The 17,636-nt window shown below is 45.7% G+C and overlaps 1 protein-coding gene across 4 annotated transcripts in view; it reads left to right on the forward strand.

Annotated features, from left to right (window-relative positions):
• The window catches only part of DAAM2 (dishevelled associated activator of morphogenesis 2), a 118,560-nt gene that overhangs the window by 70,781 nt on the left and 30,143 nt on the right, over positions 1–17,636 (forward strand). For all 4 annotated transcript variants that reach the window (XM_040473406.1, XM_040473407.1, XM_040473410.1 and 1 more), the window contains 8 exons: positions 3,088–3,162; positions 3,881–3,975; positions 6,848–7,181; positions 8,043–8,153; positions 9,347–9,450; positions 10,574–10,640; positions 12,100–12,217; positions 14,214–14,352. In XM_040473406.1, coding sequence (XP_040329340.1) covers positions 3,088–3,162; positions 3,881–3,975; positions 6,848–7,181; positions 8,043–8,153; positions 9,347–9,450; positions 10,574–10,640; positions 12,100–12,217; positions 14,214–14,352 — 1,043 coding nt within the window. The remainder of the gene's footprint in view (positions 1–3,087; positions 3,163–3,880; positions 3,976–6,847; positions 7,182–8,042; positions 8,154–9,346; positions 9,451–10,573; positions 10,641–12,099; positions 12,218–14,213; positions 14,353–17,636) is intronic.

Genomic DNA, 17,636 nt, shown 5'->3' on the forward strand with positions numbered 1-17,636 from the left:
CACCCTCTCCTTGCTCTCTTCTCCTTCACCAGAAGATGCCATTGGTCTCCTGAGTAAGGAGTGCCAGGCTCCAGTCTGGCTTCTTTAGCTCTTATCTCCTCCCCTCTGCTTCCCAGCAGTGGTGCTTTTTTCTCTCTTGGTCTTCCTCCATTTCTCTCTCTTGCTCATCTCTTTCTTTCTCTATCCCTCTTGCCCCCTTTCTATTTTAGTCTTTTTCTTTCATTCTGTTTTTCTCGGCCCATCTTCTTCATCTCCCCTCCACCCTCCCATTTTTCAGACTTGCAGTTGTTCCTTTGATGTCAGAGTATAGGAATTTGGGAGTTAGGACCCAGTTATTCCTGTGCCTGAAGCCCAGACCTGCTCCCTCCTGGGAGAAAACAGGCAGGTCTAGGGCAGTCCTGAGCTATTGCCCCTTCGTGTTCCCTGAGCCCATTTATTCATGGCTCTTATCCTCTTGCCCACGATATTTGTCCCATCTGAGGCTCCATGACCTTATAAAATTGGAGGAATTAGAATGCTACACCATCCTGGAATTGAAAGGAGGTCAGAAACAATTCAGTCTAGTCCTTTCTTCTGCATATGAAGAAAGGACAGCCTAGGGAGGCTGCGTATGAAGAAGGGACAGCCTAGGGAGGCAGTGGACTTGCCCAAAGGTCCCAGCCAGTTATGGCCAGTGGTTGCACCATTGCTAAAATCCAGACTGGCTGGAGTCCAAGAGCCTGTGGCAAGATGTAGAGGCTGTGCACACAGCAGTCTAGTATACTTGATGCACATTTGTTAGGCACCTGGACAATACCATATGCTGTGTCCAGGAATCTCATTGTGAGAAAGAAGGTCTTAAAAAAGCTCAAGTCATGGGAGGGAAGGAGGGATGGAGGAGAAAATTAACTTCAGGAGTAGCTAATCATGTCTGGTGCTTCTCCACTCTCCAAATTGATTTACCATGAAGTTCCTGTCAGTTGATCTCTTACACAACTAGAATAAAAAAAAAAATTACTGAAATGTAAGGACCTCTTGTTCTACCTTCCAAACCAAATTACAAGTAATCTTCCCCCACACTTTCACACACCCCTGAAGTGACACTTCCTCTGTCTGTAATACCCTCCCCACCTGCCCTAGGTTTAGTAATCTTTAATAACTCTGTCCTTTTATTTTTTATTTTATTTTTTTTTCTCAACGTTTTTATTTATTTTTGGGACAGAGAGAGACAGAGCATGAACGGGGGAGGGGCAGAGAGAGAGGGAGACACAGAATCGGAAACAGGCTCCAGGCTCCAAGCCATCAGCCCAGACAGAGCCTGATGCGGGGCTCGAACTCCCGGACCGCGAGATCGTGACCTGGCTGAAGTTGGACGCTTAACCGACTGCGCCACCCAGGTGCCCCTAACTCTGTCCTTTTAGAGTCCCCTTCATGAGCCTTCTGTGTTAGATGTCCCCAACCTGGGTTTCCACGACCCACTATAGACAGTTCTACCATAGAGCATTTATCACTCTGCCTCTGGCACTAGACTGACGTATGGAGGGCAGGGACTGACATTTTGCTCAGTACTTTAAGGGCTCAGTACAGTGATTGGCATGTAGTAGGTGTTCATTTAATGCATATGGAAGGGTTACATGATGAGCTGGCAAAAGCAAGAAAGTATGTTTTTATGGTACATTTGTTTTTGTTTCTGTGATCCCCTCCTCAAGGTCAGAAGATGGAATTTGGGGGCTTCAGGCATGAAGAGTTAACACATAGCCATGTGAAGTCACAAAGACCAAATCAAGGCAGCTTTCTCACTGGTCTGTAACTTGGATTTTATGAGAGAAAATTGTAAAGCCTGAGTAGATGTAGCTGAGGATGCAGGGTAAAGTCCAGGTCAGCTGGCAGACAGGTGGTATATCAGAGAGGTTTTGGAGGAGGAGGTAAGTTTTGGTGCAGATTTGAAAGCAGGAAATTAGCAGAAGGCAGGTGAGGGGGAACGTCCAAATGGGATGGGGATAGGAAGGAGCAGGGTGTGTGTAATGCCCAGAAGCAGATTCTTTGGATAGAGGAGAGGGCTAGATTTTCAATGAGCATTAATATTTATTTAGCTTTCATTGTTCTTGCCCATCCTTGGGGAGGAGTTGAGGCTTTCCCTTGGAACCTGAGGGCTGGGCCAAAGGCCTCTGCCCTGGGTTCTGCCTCACAGCTACACTGACCCTTCCTGAGTCTCTCCCAAACCCAGGGCCTTGGAAACCTCTTTCCTTCTTTTCCTAAACTTGCTATTTACTTAGCACCTACCATGTGCCAGGCACTGCACCAAATGCTTTGTATCTGTGCTTCTCCAATGATCTCAGAGAAAGACCAAGTTTTTAAATTTCCAAACTGTCACAAACCAATACTTTTGTAAAATACAGTAAGAATGATCTTATTAGAACAGTAAAATTTGAAAACCCAGATGTACAAGCTATAAGCACAGATTTTTCTTCGGTTCAACAGACATAAAATTATATTTTATTAAAAAGAGATAGGGGCACATGGGTGGCTCAGTTGGTTAAGCGTCCGACTTCGGCTCAGGTCATGATCTCATGGTTTATGAGTTTGAGCCTCACGTTGGGCTCTGTGCTGACAGCTCAGAACCTGGAGCCTGCTTTGGATTCTGTGTCTCCCTCTTTCTCTGCCCCTCCCCTGCTCATGCTCTGTCTCTCAAAAATAAATAAATGTTAAAAAAATAAAAAGATCAAATTTAAAAAGAGAACCAATATAAGAAAAAAAGAATGTATTTTTAATTATGTATATGTATATAATACATATGTAATACATATGTAATATATGTATGTAATACACACACACACACACACACACACACACACATAGTGTTCATTGAAAGTATATACACCTGTGTGGTTTATGCCCATGTCTTTGGCTGGTCACTCCATTCAGTGTTCATTATCTGCACTCTACCAAGGAAGAAATGGAAGCCTGGAGAGATTTTGTAACTTCCTCAAACTTCTCTGCATCTAGGTGGCCCTGAAAAATGAATCTGCTGACAGGGAATGAAACTCAGGAACTCAGGCCATGGGCCTGTCTTGCCAGTTGGTCAGACAGTCTTTCTTCTTGTTCCAGGAACAGGAGGACCCCAACAAGCTGGCGACCAGCTGGCCTGACTATTACATCGACCGCATCAACTCCATGGCTGCGGTGAGTAATGGCTCCTCCCTTGCCCTGGACTCCCCCTGGAAAAGCTATGGCGGAGAGTGATCTTCCCAGTTTTCTCCCTGCACTTCACACCCCACTCACTGAGGATCAGCAGCTTTCCAGTTATTCCCGAGATTTTATCATAATCCCTCCCTCTCTTGTGTGACTCTAGAGTCCCCCAACCATTTAAACACCCATTAACCAGGGTGCCAGGATGGCTCAGTCGGTTAAGTGTATGACTCTTGGTTTCAGCTCAGGTCATGATCTCATGGTTTGTGAGATCGAGCCCCACATCAGGCTTTGTGCTGAGAGCACAGAGCCTGCTTGGGATTCTCTCTCTCTCCCCCTCCCTGCTCTCTCTCTCTCTCTCTCTCTCACACACACACACACACACTCTCTCTCTCTCTCTCTCTTTCTCTAAAAATAAATAAACATTAAAACAAAAACATCTATTAACCATTTGTATTTCACACAGTCTTGGGAAACAAGCTGAGCCAATAATTCTCCCTATCTCACAGATGAGGAAAGTGAAGTCTAGGACTGTAGCTTGGCTCTTCTCAGAGTCTGGTGTTCTTAGTGAACGAACCATTCCTGGAGGCCCTGCCCTTCCTGAGGCGAGGGTGGCTCCTGTGTCACACCTGGGTGTGGGGGGGTGGGGTGGTTCAGGGAGCTGGGGCTTAGGCAGCCCAGCAGGACCTCTGCCCCCTTCCACCTGCCTCAGATGCAGAGTCTGTATGCTTTTGATGAGGAGGAGACAGAGATGAGGAACCAAGTTGTGGAAGACCTGAAGACGGCTCTCCGGACACAGCCCATGAGGTGACCCATTGTGTTTCCTCTTCCTGCTTCCTTTGGTGGTTCCCTTCCCTTGGTGGTTCCCCTCAATTTCCTGAAGCTTCACCCAATGCTCTGCTCCCAACTCAGTCCCCTTACAGGCTCCACCCCTGGGCATCGCCTAGAGTTCCCCCCACTCAGCTGTACTTGCAACCTCCCACTCTTCCTGCCTCTGAGGAGCTGGGAAGCTGCCAGAGGATGGGCATGTGGGGAGCCAGGGCAAAGAGCATGTGAATGTGGCATAAACCTTAGGTTCTGAAGAGCTATCTGAGCAGAAACTTAGGGCAGGTGCTTTTTTGTCTTGGAAAAACAGAACGGGACATAGGATGGTGGCCTTATGGACAAGGTGTAGAAGAAAGAGCTCTGCGCATGAGTGCCCCAACCTAGGGGGAGATGCGGTGTCTGTGGACAAGAATCCGCCATGTAGAGGAGGTGTGATACAGTCCAGGAAAAGGGAATGATTTCTCAAATGCTAAGAAGAAGGACCCTTCCCCTTTCCAGGACCACACTGTGTAAAGGTCCAAAGTGGGCAAAGAGCCATAGATTCTCTTTGTGCCTGGGAGCTGGCTTGCACCTGCTTGTGGGAGCTGACTGTTAAATTTTCAGCAGTTTTGCAAGCTGTTTGTTAAACGTAACTATAGTTAGAATATAACATATAAACTTACAACTAAATAAATAATATCAAAAACAAAAGTAATTAAGTACTTGAAACTTATTACTCTGTAATTACCCAGAGATCTTACTACAGTTTAGTTTTATGTATGCTCTTTACTCTTGTATATACTCTTGAGTTTATACCCATTGTATAAGCATGGTTCTGGAAATACTGTTGACCCTGAACAAGGCAGGTATTAGGGGCGCTGACTCCCACACAGTCAAAAATCCACATATAACTTTTGACTCTCACCAAACTCAACTACTAACAGTCTACCATTGACCAGCAGCCTTACCAATAACATAAACAGTTGATCAACACATATTTATAAGTTATATGTATTATATACAGTATTCTTGTAATAAGGTAAGCTAGAGAGAAGAAAATGTTAAGAAAATCGTAAGGAAAATACATTTATAGTATTGTACTGTGTTTGTTGAAAAAAATTCCCGTAGAAGTGGACCTATACCGTTCAAACCCGTGTTATTCAAGGGTCAACAGTACAATAAACATCTCTTGGAAGGCAGGCATCTCTTTCCAACTTCCCAACTCCACATTCAAAGATGTCACATAGATATCTTTGAAATCAGCTATGCTAGCAGTATTTATACCATGGAAATTGGAAAACACTACAATCGGGTCTTTCTTCCTTTCTTCAGAGAGCCAGGTGTTAAATGTTTACCAGTGGGTCTGCCTGAGTGAGTGAGTGAGTGAATGAGTGAGTGGTCTGGGCTGAGCTTCCTACTTCCGGAGCCTGAAACTAAAGCCTCAGGAGAATGGGAATGCCTTAATCTTTCTGTCTGCTCAGGTGCGGGTGGGAGGCTGGTATGGGAAGGGGACGCAGGAAGGATGAGGACATGGGGAAGGAGAGGGGTTGAGAGAAGCCTTCCAGGTTTGTCTTCCACTTCAATTTATTTTTCTTTCCTTTAATAAAATTCTGATTAAGTTACACACAGTCATGGTGGAAATTCCGTGGTATACAGAAAACATATAATAGAAACAAATATACCCATTTGAACAACTTATTTTGAGAGTATATTCTATTTTGTAGGCATATCTATATAATAATATGGAAGTACAACAAATACACTTGGGATCAAACATATTAATTAGATAAAACGTCTCCCTCAGTTCCATTTATGACCTTTCCTTAGATCATTATTCTTCCACTAAATCAAGTGTTCAAAGCCTCTTGTGTATGTGTGCGTGTGCACACGTGTGCCATGAATGGCTCTGGCACTGGATGAAACCTAATGACTGCTTATCAGAATGATGTTTTTAAATAATAAAGTAGATAAAAATAGATAAGATTAAGAATAAACCAATTAAATGGAAACACAGTTAACCAAATATTAAACATTTGTGAGGTAGCAATATATGTGCTGCTTTATGCCTTCAAGAGCAAGAACTAGCAGCTACCATAATTTCGAAGTGCTGATACTTATAACAATTATAATTTGATATGAAAATAGCCGATTTCTTTGAGTGACAAAGTCACAGATTCTGATAATACCATAATGTATTGCCTACATTCATCAGCAAAGGAAATGGTACATTTCAGGTAGAGGTTACCAAAAATAAAAGTCTAACTTTTTCTTTTTCTCCATCCAAGTTCATAGACCTCTGCATGTTAGCCATAGACCCCTTAGGAGGACACAGACTCCAGGTTAAGAACCCCTGAACTAAATGGTTTTTAATGCTTTCTGTTACCATTCAAGATAACTTAGCTATTTTCTTAAGGATCTCTTGAAGAGCACCTTTCTTAGCCTCGGTCCTGTGACTCAGTGACTCTGATGCATCCCCCACCTGCCCCCATCTGGAAGTCCTCTTTGTCTTCTGACTGTATTTGTGTTAATTCCCATCCTCACTGGAGATGAATTTTCAGGTTTAACAGCCATGATAATTACAGTGATAATTACTACGGTCATTCCCTTCCCGTATACCCCATCGTATACCCCATCGTAGCTATGCAACTGTCAGTTAATGACCTGCAAATTCATGGTATTTAAGGTGCAAATAAGGCATGAGTCTGCTGTGAGGGTGATAGGATTTCAGTGCTTTAGGAAAACTCTATAAATGAACCAAGTGGCTACTGTAGGTAGGACACCGTGGTCGCAGGTAACAGGGTAACTATTGGCAAATGTTACAGAATAATATGCAAATTCAGGATATCGGTTGTGCTGATGGCTCTGGCCTGGACAGGTTTGTGACACGCTTCATTGAACTGGAGGGTTTGACTTGTCTGCTGAATTTCCTCCGGAGCATGGATCACGCTACTTGTGAAAGTCGCATCCACACCTCCCTCATCGGTTGCATCAAGGCTCTGATGAACAACTCCCAGGGGCGGGCACATGTGCTGGCGCAGCCAGAGGCCATCAGCACCATTGCACAGAGCCTGCGCACAGAGAACAGCAAGACCAAGGTGGCCGTGCTGGAGATCCTGGGTGCTGTGTGCTTGGTGCCCGGAGGCCACAAGAAGGTGCTTCAGGCCATGCTACACTACCAGGTGTATGCAGCTGAGCGGACACGCTTTCAGGTGAGGGCCCTAGTGGGGGCTTCCTTAGAAAGACTTAAGGGCCCTTAGTAGATACAGGTTTGGCTGAGAAAATGGACTCCTCACTGGACTGTGGGTTCTTTGAGGCTGGACTATTGGTCTGTGGCTCTACATCTCTGAGCCCCGTGCCTGGCTAATCATAAGGGCTCATCAAAGTTGAACCGAATGCAGTTGCGGGGGCTAAGATTTTAGGTCCTCTGCCTGGGCCAGTGCTTACTGTGGGCACCCCAGGAAGAGTGCTAGAAGCTCATGCCATGCTTTTTTCTTCTCCCTGGCCTGCCCCAGAAAACTAATGAGATAGTAAGTATAAAGTGTCTTATGTAGACTAAGTATCAACAGATCTGAAATGTCACTGTAGTACAAACTCCATGGTTTATCTACCAGTATAGGCTATTTGTTTATTCTGTCATCAAACATTTTTAAGCACCTACTTTGTGCAGAAATTGGGCCCTGACCTTTTGCAGAAGATGCCGAAGAGGTAAAAGGCAGTGTCCGTGCTGTCACGAAGCTGGGCAGGAAGATTTATGAACCATAAACAGCTAGAGCTGTAAACAGCTGTAAAGTGCCAAGGCAGCACTTCGGCACTGCCCCCACAATATAAACTAAGCCACGGAGGTGAGTAGAGAGGAGGCAAGGCAGAACTGAGACCGAGGTGTGGAGAGGCAAAGGACGGTTCTTGGAAAAGCTGAGCTTTTGGGAAGGTCCGAGGTAAGCTGGATAGATGGGGTAGAGAGAGTGTAGGGGATATGCTAGGCAGCTAGAATGGCGGGGGCGCACATGCAGAGGCAGGACTTGGAAGATCCTGAGCCTGCCTTTCCTCTTCGGTTCTGCCTTTCCATCCAGACACTGCTGAATGAGCTAGACCGAAGTTTGGGCCGGTACCGGGATGAAGTGAATCTGAAAACAGCCATCATGTCCTTCATCAACGCTGTCCTCAATGCTGGAGCTGGAGAGGTGAGGCATCTCTTGCCCTTACTATTTGTGGACTTTCTGGATCCCGGGGTAGTATGTGCAAGTGCCTCCTGGAGAAGTGGCAGAGAAAAGGGGCCAAGGCCGCTGGTTGGTGTGGTTTCTACTATCAGCATTGTCTTCAGATTATCTTTATCAACTCTGGCCTCCTTCACTTGGAGCTGAGAAAGAGTAGCTTGTCATGCACCTTACTGTCATGAGGGGTTCTTGGGGAGATTCTTACATGGGTAACATCATGCATTACGTGTAGTCTGGACAAACCTCAAGCTTGGCTGGCGGATGCTGGCTTCTCATTTATGGAAGGAGGGCAAGTGTTGGCTCTTCTTTCTAGAGCTTTCTAAAGACCTACTTCTGGACTCATTTCCGAGTTGGCTTGTCATGCCCTCTGGCACCTTCTTTTAGGGGGTATGGCTCCTGATTTTCCTTCCTTTGGGGTCAGAATGGGATTCTCAGGCCATAAAAACAGCAATAGTTGAAGAAGACCTTGAAAAGCAGGTGAACTCCCCAAATGCTAAGGGGATCAGATACACCGACCAAAGTCAGTTTGTTGAAGGACAAAAAGGGGCAATTTAATGATCTCTACTTTCCCCTCTTTTTTGCTAGCATGCTTTTCTTGCATCCAGTCCTGATGAGCTGAGTTAGGTGAGGTGGGTTGGGGGAATAGTCTGTCCCTAAGATGCTGATATCACCTTGGTCAATACTAGCTATTATGACTAACATTTGTTCTGATTAGTTGGTGACCATACTTCGTTAGGTAATTTTTAATGAATATCACCCCTGTAGGTAAGTGGTATCATTCCCATTTTAAAGATGAGGAAACTAAGGCTCTCCCAAAGTCACAAAACTAGTGAGTGTCAGAGCAGGGATTTAAACCAAGATTTATCTGATGTCAAAGTTTATATTCTACATCACTCTACAGTGATGCTCTTTGATGCCAAAGGCTGAGAAAATTGGTAAGAGACTTACAGAAGTGAAGCAAGAAACCGAATGGGAGTAAATAACAAGGTCAAAGGTGTCTCCTCCCGCCCTTTCTTGAAACTCTGGGACTAGAAGTAGTTCCAGATGGGTTGTTGCAGGTGGTGTGGGATGATGACTGGAGTAGTGATGAGGGGGCCACTGGGGACTCTTGTGGAAGAGACACAAGCTGATGAGTCTGTTCCTCCCTTGGGGACCCCCAGGATAATCTGGAGTTCCGCCTACATCTACGGTACGAGTTCCTGATGCTGGGAATCCAGCCTGTGATTGACAAACTCCGGCAGCACGAGAATGCCATCCTGGACAAGTAAGGCTCAGCCACCTGTCCCCACTGCAGATGTATGGGAACAGTACCTCAGTTGGGGATGATCAGGACTTTCAAGGAGGCTGACCTTCCCACTGGAGACCACCTGCCATACCCAGCATCAATGCAGAATCAGCTCTGTGGTGGGGGGCGGGGGGAGGAGGTGGACAGCAATCCCACCTCCTTGTCCCAGATCCTACCTGTGTCCCTGCCTCCTCTCTTTGCTGACCCTCTTCCTCAGCTCTGATGTTATAGGCAGGTGAACCCAGTAGTCCTCAACCATGGCAGTACCTCCCTCCCAGGGGGCATTTGGAAACGTGGGGGTGTTCTTTGGTTTTAAGACTGGCTGGTTGGGAGATACTAACTGGTATTGGCTGTTGGAAACCAGGAGTGCTAAACATCCTGTAGAGCACTCCTGCTTAGCAAGGAAATGCCCCAGCCCAAATAAAAGTCCAGATAAAGGTCCTTGTTGATGAAAGGGTGCAATTAAATTCCTATATGTTCCCAGTGAACTCTGTCCCCTCTGGTTCTGTCCCATTGATATAGACTATTTTGTTGTCCTGGGTCTTAAGGGAAACAGGATAGATCCTTTTGAATTGGAGTTAGGGAGTGGTTGAGGTAGAAAATGAGAGAGTTTGGCTTTGAGAGCTCATGGGGACAGTATGAGAACACTGGTGATGGCAGGGCAGTGGTCCTTGACTAGGGGCAGTTTTACTCCCAGAGGACATTTGGCTATGCCTGGAGACATTTTTGAAGGTGAGGGCTGCTACTGGCGTCTAGGGCGTCTGATCTAGAGATCAGAAATGCTGTTGAACCTTCTACATCTCACAAATAAGCTTCCCACAACCAAGGATAATCTAGCCGCAGATGTCAGTAGTGTCCAAACTGAGCAAGATTGATCCTAGGGTAATGGGACCCTGGGCTGGCCTCCCTGAGGAAGGGACATGGGATTCTATTAAAGAGGAGAGTGTTGGCCTACAGAAAGGTGGCTTCTGTCTGGTTTTTCCTTGTCCTCACTGAATGAAGCTTTCAGATTTACTTGGTTGGGGGCTCAGTGGGACTTAACCCTCAACCTCGAATGTCATGGAGGTAAGATCTAGTCTCTCTATCCCCCCATCCTATCTAGGCATTTAGACTTCTTCGAGATGGTCCGGAATGAGGATGACTTGGAACTAGCCAGGAGGTTTGACATGGTGAGGAGCCTGAAGGGATGGGGTGACTGCAGGGTGGGGGGTCCCAGATGACCCCACAAGCATCTTCTCTGGATCCTGTGCTGTGATAGGTCCAGTGTTGGCTGGCTTCCCTGGTGAGTGGCCCCCATGGCTAAGTCCTACTTCTGGAGCCCAGCAGTGTGTTGGCTCTGTGGGGCCTCACCTGGTAGGGCATCTCCCCTGCTGGGAGATCGCAACCCCCAAAGGAAAGAGAGCCAGTTCCTACGCATGATTAGTCTCAAATGCCTCTCCTGGGCTTTTCTCCCTGCCTTCCAGCAACTTCCCTGAGTCACCTTTCCCCATCACTAACCAGATCATGCTTCACCAACCAAATTGACTTTTTATTTAGGCCTCAGTAATCCTGAAAATACACAGTTTGGCTGCTTAAATAATGTATTAGAAAAGCTCTCCCCAAATAGAAACCTACTTCTGGTGGTGCAGCAGTCACCAGGCCCCATCCCGTTATATTGTCACAAAAGCCCTGATTCACAGATAAGCAGACTGAGATTAGCTTGCCTGCTGCCACACAGTGAGAGAGTAGATCTTGGATCTGAACCCCAGTTGTGTGCAGCTATTCTACATGGTTCTTGAGTTGTGTATGCCCATTTCTCTTAGTTTAACTAATAGTTCTCAGCCAGGAGTGACTTTGCTCCCTCCTCCCCCTGTGGACATTGGCAATGTCTGGAGACATTTTTCGTTATCACGACTGGTGTGAGGTGGATGCCACTGGCATTTGATAGGTTTTGGCCAAGAATGTTGAAGAAAAGCCTACAGGGAACAGGACAGCTCCCTACAACAAAGAATGATCCAGTTCAAGATGCCAATAGTGCTGAGGTTGAGAAATCCTGCTTCATATAATTAGGACATCTTCCTCCTCCTTTTCTCTGAATCTCTCTCTCTCTCTCTTTAATATTTATTTATTTTTGAGAAAGAGAGAGAGAGAGATAGAGCAGGAGTGAGCAGAGAGAGAGGGAGACACAGAATCTGAAGCAGGTTCCAGGCTCTGAGCTGTCAGCACAGAGCCTGACACAGGGCTCGAACTCACAAACCATGAGATCGTGACCTGAGCCAAAGTGGGACACTTAACCAACTGAGACACCCAGGTACCCCAGTCTCTCGATTTTTTTTAAGTTTGTTTATTTTTGAGAGAGGGGAGCGGCGGGGGGGGGGGTAACAATCCCAAGTAGGCTCCATGCTACCAGCACAGAGTCTGACAGGGGGCTTGAACCCATGAACCATGAGATCATGACTTGAGCCAAAATCAAGAGTTGGACACCTGAGCCACCCAGGCACCTCTCTATGCGTCTCTTTTTAAGCCTAGGCCAGAAGCAGGAGAAGGAGCATTGTCCTGGGGAATGGGGTGCAGTGGATAGAAGCAGGGTTTTCTCCCCTCTTCTGCTGCTTGCCCCCTCCCCATTCACTGTTCCCTCCGCTCCCTCAGGTCCACATCGACACCAAGAGTGCTTCTCAAATGTTCGAGCTGATCCACAAGAAGCTAAAGCACACGGAGGCCTATCCCTGCTTGCTGTCTGTCCTGCACCACTGCCTGCAGATGCCCTGTGAGTAGCCCAGACTTGCCACTTCCTCAGCCGGCCTGAGCCTTGGCCGGGGATAGGTTGAGACAGGGTGTCAGGACCTCCTTGGCTCGGTGAGTCTGCCTGGGTCTCCCTCCGCACATGCCCCCGGGAGGCTTGGCCACAGGACTCAGGCCCTTTCTCTTGCCTCCCTCTTTGAGGTCAGGACATCCTCTGTCACCCAGGGGAGACGCTGGGGTCTTGGCCCTGAGCAATGCTAACGTCCTGGTCTAGCAAGCAGTAGGTTAATCGTTGCAAAATCAAATAGCTCTGGCTGTTAGCTAATGGCAGGTGAGCGGTCAGTCCTTTTGGGGAGCTCCAAAAAAGAAGTTTTGTGGTTGGGGGAGTAACACAGATATACACTGAGCATGCCTGTTTTCAGGGTTTTATCAGCTCCTCCATCTAGGCATTGTGAGCTCCACTTTATCACACTTGTCCCTGCTTCTCTTTACAAATATCAAATGTCAGCATCTAAGCTTAGCAGATGCTAAGCTCTTAAGATCCAGGGGTGCACAGTGACTTAATAAATCACACACAATCACTAATAGCCACCCCAGCATGAAATTTGAGATGAGCTATAACTGTACCATTTGGTATTTAAGCTCTTCACAAAATTGAATATTTGGAAGGCTAGCGTGGCCAAACTTCATGATCTAGGCTGACTCTCCAGTGCTGATGATGCTGGCATTGGTATTCATGGTGATGGTGGCAATAACTACAGCTTACTATGTGCTACCTCTGGGCCATGTGTGATGCGAGGTTCTCTGGCACAGCGTCTCTAAGCCTCAAAATGATTTAAGGAGTGTACATTATTATATCCGATCCACGGTGTATGAACTTGAGGCTGGGTGAGTCTGTACATATGACAGAATTTTTGTTTCTTTGGGGTCATGGCTTTAGATGAAACATGTTCTACTTCTCTGAGCCAGTGACCTGGCTTCACCCTGTTTTCCTGGGTGAAAGACCAATATAAAACTATACCACTTTGCAATTCCTGTGGCAGTGAAGTGATGGAAAATGGCCACAGTGGCCTAGACCAGGGAGCTATCCATTGTCCAAAGCTCAGTCGAGAGATCTTTGTGGAAGACATAGGAAGTCCCTGAGAAACCCAACTTCTCCTCACGAGTTTTTGTGTGTGGTGTTCCATGGGCAATGCAGAGGGTCTCTTTTGCCTCCAAATGGGGCTTTGCAGACATGATCTTCTAACTCGTAAGCTTGTGGTTTGACTCTGAGGTCAGGATCATGCTGGTTGATCTCCCTTGGTGGTCAGTTGAGACAAAGTACTTGGGCTCAAGAACTGAGGAAGAGAGGCTTGTGGCTAGCGCATGAAAAGAAAGGCCATGTCCCACCAGATCACGATGACAGGGGATGGGAGTGGGGCCCTGTGAGATCAGGCACCACGTGCAAGCCTTTGCCTTGATAGTTCAGGGTCACCTTCACCAAGAAATCTGCCTGGATTCCATTAGCACTGTTCCAACCCACTCTGTCTCTCAGTGCATGCCTGTAATTAGTTTCCATTCATCTTTCACTGTAGAACAACAGCACAGATAATCCTAAAACCTTTTCTTTTTTTAAATTTCCCTGGAGACTTCATTATTTAGCAGGTAATATTTTGGAGAAGATTTACTTTCTGAAAGGTGCTTTTTTTAGATAATGTAAAAGGCAATTTGCATTCCCAAGGCATAGGCTACTCAGGGTACCTACAGGGAAGGAAGGCAGCCAGGTAGCACTTCAGGGAGTAGAAAAATATGTCTAGAGCATTGACACTTTTATAGTCAGTTGCAGATCATCAAGAAACGACCAGATTTGTGAGTCTCCATCATCAGCATCAGCAGCATCAGTACCTCCCCCATCAGACTGGGAGCTTGCCAAGGGAGGGAGAGGGCATGCCTCACCAGCCCGGGCCCAGGCAGTGACTCTGGGGCCTGGCCTCAGGGGAGCTCCCAGGCTCAGTAAAGATATGATGCCTATTGTTCCTCAGACAAGCGGAATGGTGGCTACTTCCAGCAGTGGCAGCTCCTGGACCGCATCCTTCAGCAGATTGTCCTCCAGGATGAGAGGGGTGTGGACCCTGACCTGGCTCCCTTGGAGAACTTCAACGTCAAGAACATCGTCAACATGTGAGCAGTGACCAGCTCCTACCTGTCTTCCTCCTCCTTCCCCATCTCTCTCCTGCTTGGAGTCTCACCAGTGAAACCTCTACTCGCTCTCTCAAACCACATACCTCCAAATGCTCCTTAAGCAGCATTGTCCAACAGAACTCTCTGAGATAATGGAAATGTCCTATATCAGCACTGTCCAAACATGGCCACTGAGCACTTGCCATGTGGATAGTGTGGCTGAGGAACTGAATTAAAATTTTTATTTTGGTTTAATTAAATTCGGATAGCCATATGACATGGTTAGACTATCACATTGAACAGCACAGATTTATAAGGGGTGTGCTCAACTTTTAATGATCCGTTGCATGGAGTGGATAGAGGAAGAATTTAAACATATAAACTATGGGGCGCCTGGGTGGCTCAGTCAGTTAAGCGTCCAGCTTCGGCTGAGGTCATGATCTCATGGCTTGTGGGTTTGAATCCCACGTTGGGCCCTGTGCTGACAGCGTGGAGCTTGGAGCCTGCCTCAGATTCTGTGTCTCCTTCTCTGCCTGCCCATCCCCCACTTGTACTCTGTGTCTGTCTCTGTCTGTCTTTCAAAAATTAATAAACATTAAAAGTTTTTAATAAACAACCATATTAACTATGGTCTATGGGCTAACTCCAATCCTCCTGCTTCCTTCAGTATGACCCATGAGCTAAGAATGGTTTTTACATTTTAAAAGTTTTTAAAAACAAACAAGAATATGTGACAGAGACCGTACCTGGTATACAAAACCTAAAATATTTATTCTGATCCTTTAGAGAAAGTTTGCTGACCACTAAGAGCATGGCAATTTAACTAAGGCTATTGGACAAGGATGTCAGAGCCTAAGGTCATCTGGCTTATCTTTGACGCTGTGTATAGATAAACACAGAGAACCAAGTTTAAAGTCACATCAATTAATGACAGATGTGATGTTAACACAGTTTTTTTAATTTTAAACTTTTACTTTCTTTTTTCAAGTGTTTAATTTCCAGTTAACCTGCAGTGTAATATTCGTTTCAGGTGTGCAATGTAGTGATTCAACACTTCCATACATCACCTGGTGCTTCTCATGACAGGTGAGACAGGTGAGGAGTGACAGGTGCACTCCTTAATCCCCATCACCTGTTTCACACATGCGCCCACCCATCTCCCCTCTGGTAACCATCAGTTTGTGCTCTATAGTTAAGAGTCTCTCTTAACTGTTTTACCTTTTGCTCATTTGCTTTGTTTTTTAAATTTCATATATGAGTGAAATCATCTGGTATTTGTCTTTCTCTGACCTATTTCCTTCATGATACTGTCTACCTCCATCCATGTCATTGCAAATGGGAAGATTTCATTCATTTTATGGCTAAGTTGTACCATGGAATATGTGTGTGCATACATATACATATATATCTCACATCTTTATCCGTTCACCAATCGATGGACCTGGGCTGCTTCTATATCTTGGCTACTGTAGATAATGCTGCTGTAAATGAAAGTCTGAGCCAGTTGCCCTTTAAAGAGATAAACCGGCTCTCAAGGATTCATTATATCACATTCCAAGGCCAGGTGGAAAATGATTTTTGAACTATTCATGCTACTGTTTTCTTTTGTACAAGTAGTTGGATATTGATGTGGTTAATCCTACCTGGTATGCTGGACAAATACAACTAGCAAAGTAATCAAAATGTAGCTTTATTCTTATTTTTGTTTTTGTTTTCTCTTAATTCTTTACACTATTTAGTGGGGGAAGCTTTTCCGCTGCCAGAGGTTGAAAATGCCTCAGCTCCAGTAAAGGTTTTGCTTCTTCTTGGGCAGTGGAAGTCCTAAGATCATTTTAAGCCACCAATATAGTCTCCAATCTGCACCTAGGAGAATTGGTCCCAGATGTGAAGAACCATGTGAATTCTAGATTTGATTTAGCCTTTAGCCTTAAACCTCTCTCTTCCTCTCTCTTCCTTCCAGCTGGGGCTGGAAGCTGCAGTGGAAAGGATATGTGTGATGATTGGCTTTCTTTCTCTGTTTCTCTTCTAATAACCCTTTCCACACACCACTTTTCTGTTAGCTAACTAGTTTCTAACCCCGATAAGGCAGTGTGGGGGCAGGAAGCAGAAGGGCACAAGGTCTTTCTTGATCAGGTAACTAAGTGAACAGGCTTTCTATTCTCTGGCCTTAGAACATGGGTAAAGGCATGAATTATTTCTGGATCTTCTACTTCTTTGCTGCATGCCTCTCACTAGAAAACCCTGGTCACGGGCCATTTAAGGTTTTTGTTTCTTTCTTTTTGCCCCCTGGGGCTGGTTGGTACCATCCCTTCAGTCACCTCCTGATTCACTGGCAATCCAATGCACAATGGCACAGTGTTGAAATATCCAATTTTCTGCTATATGGACATCTTGGACAGGACTTAAAATGACATCAGCCCAGTTTCCCCATGATGCTCACATCTGGTCCTTGAGGAACCCTCATGCAATCTCTGTACCAAAAAACTCTAGGAGTGCTGGCTGGTCCCAGCACAGCACCACTCTCCTGGTTAATGTTTCCTCATTCTTTGGACCTGCCTGGCACCAAGTCATACCCAAGTCTACCATACCTCCCTCCCAACGTCAGGGAATGTGAGCCCAAACTCTCTGAGTGGGTCCAAAAAAGCCACCGGATGGTGGTGAAGGAGGTAGCACCCCCAAGAAAGACAGCAATGGCTTTCTCCAAAGACATCTCTTCACAAATTATGTCCCTTTTCATACTCTGCCCCCTCTTAGATCTTGATCTGGTGAAGAAAGCCAAGATTCATGATTTTCATATTTTCAGAGTTACAAAAAAAAATGATTATTGGTATCTCACTTTGGGATTTCACCTCTACTACACTTTGGTGTCCAGGTAATAGCTTTAACCCCCGTTACAAGAATTTGACATGAGTGAGGAGCATCTGTGATTTCGATACATCCCTCTTCGCCCTCAGCATATACATCCTATGTTGCTGGGATGGGCAATTTCTCTTGTTCTTACACATTGGTCTTTGGAAGTCTGGAGCATGGTAAGGCTAACATTTTTATCTATCTCAGTGCAAAAAAATTATTTTTACAAAGAGATACAAGTCATTAGAAAACTAAAGGAAGCCTGAGGTTTAGTCCCAGTTCTACCATTAGTCAAGCTATTGTCTTCATATCTGGTCTCAAGAGCTTCAACTGTATCATGAAGTGGTTGAATCATAAGTTATCTAAGGGGCCTTTCAGTTTTCACAATCCATGGAGAGACACATGAGAACTGGGAAAGCTGGGGACCTGGAGAA

Source organism: Herpailurus yagouaroundi, unplaced genomic scaffold (genome assembly GCF_014898765.1).
Source record: "Herpailurus yagouaroundi ecotype Mexico unplaced genomic scaffold, PumYag 139, whole genome shotgun sequence".
NCBI classification, from domain to species: Eukaryota; Metazoa; Chordata; class Mammalia; order Carnivora; family Felidae; genus Herpailurus; species Herpailurus yagouaroundi.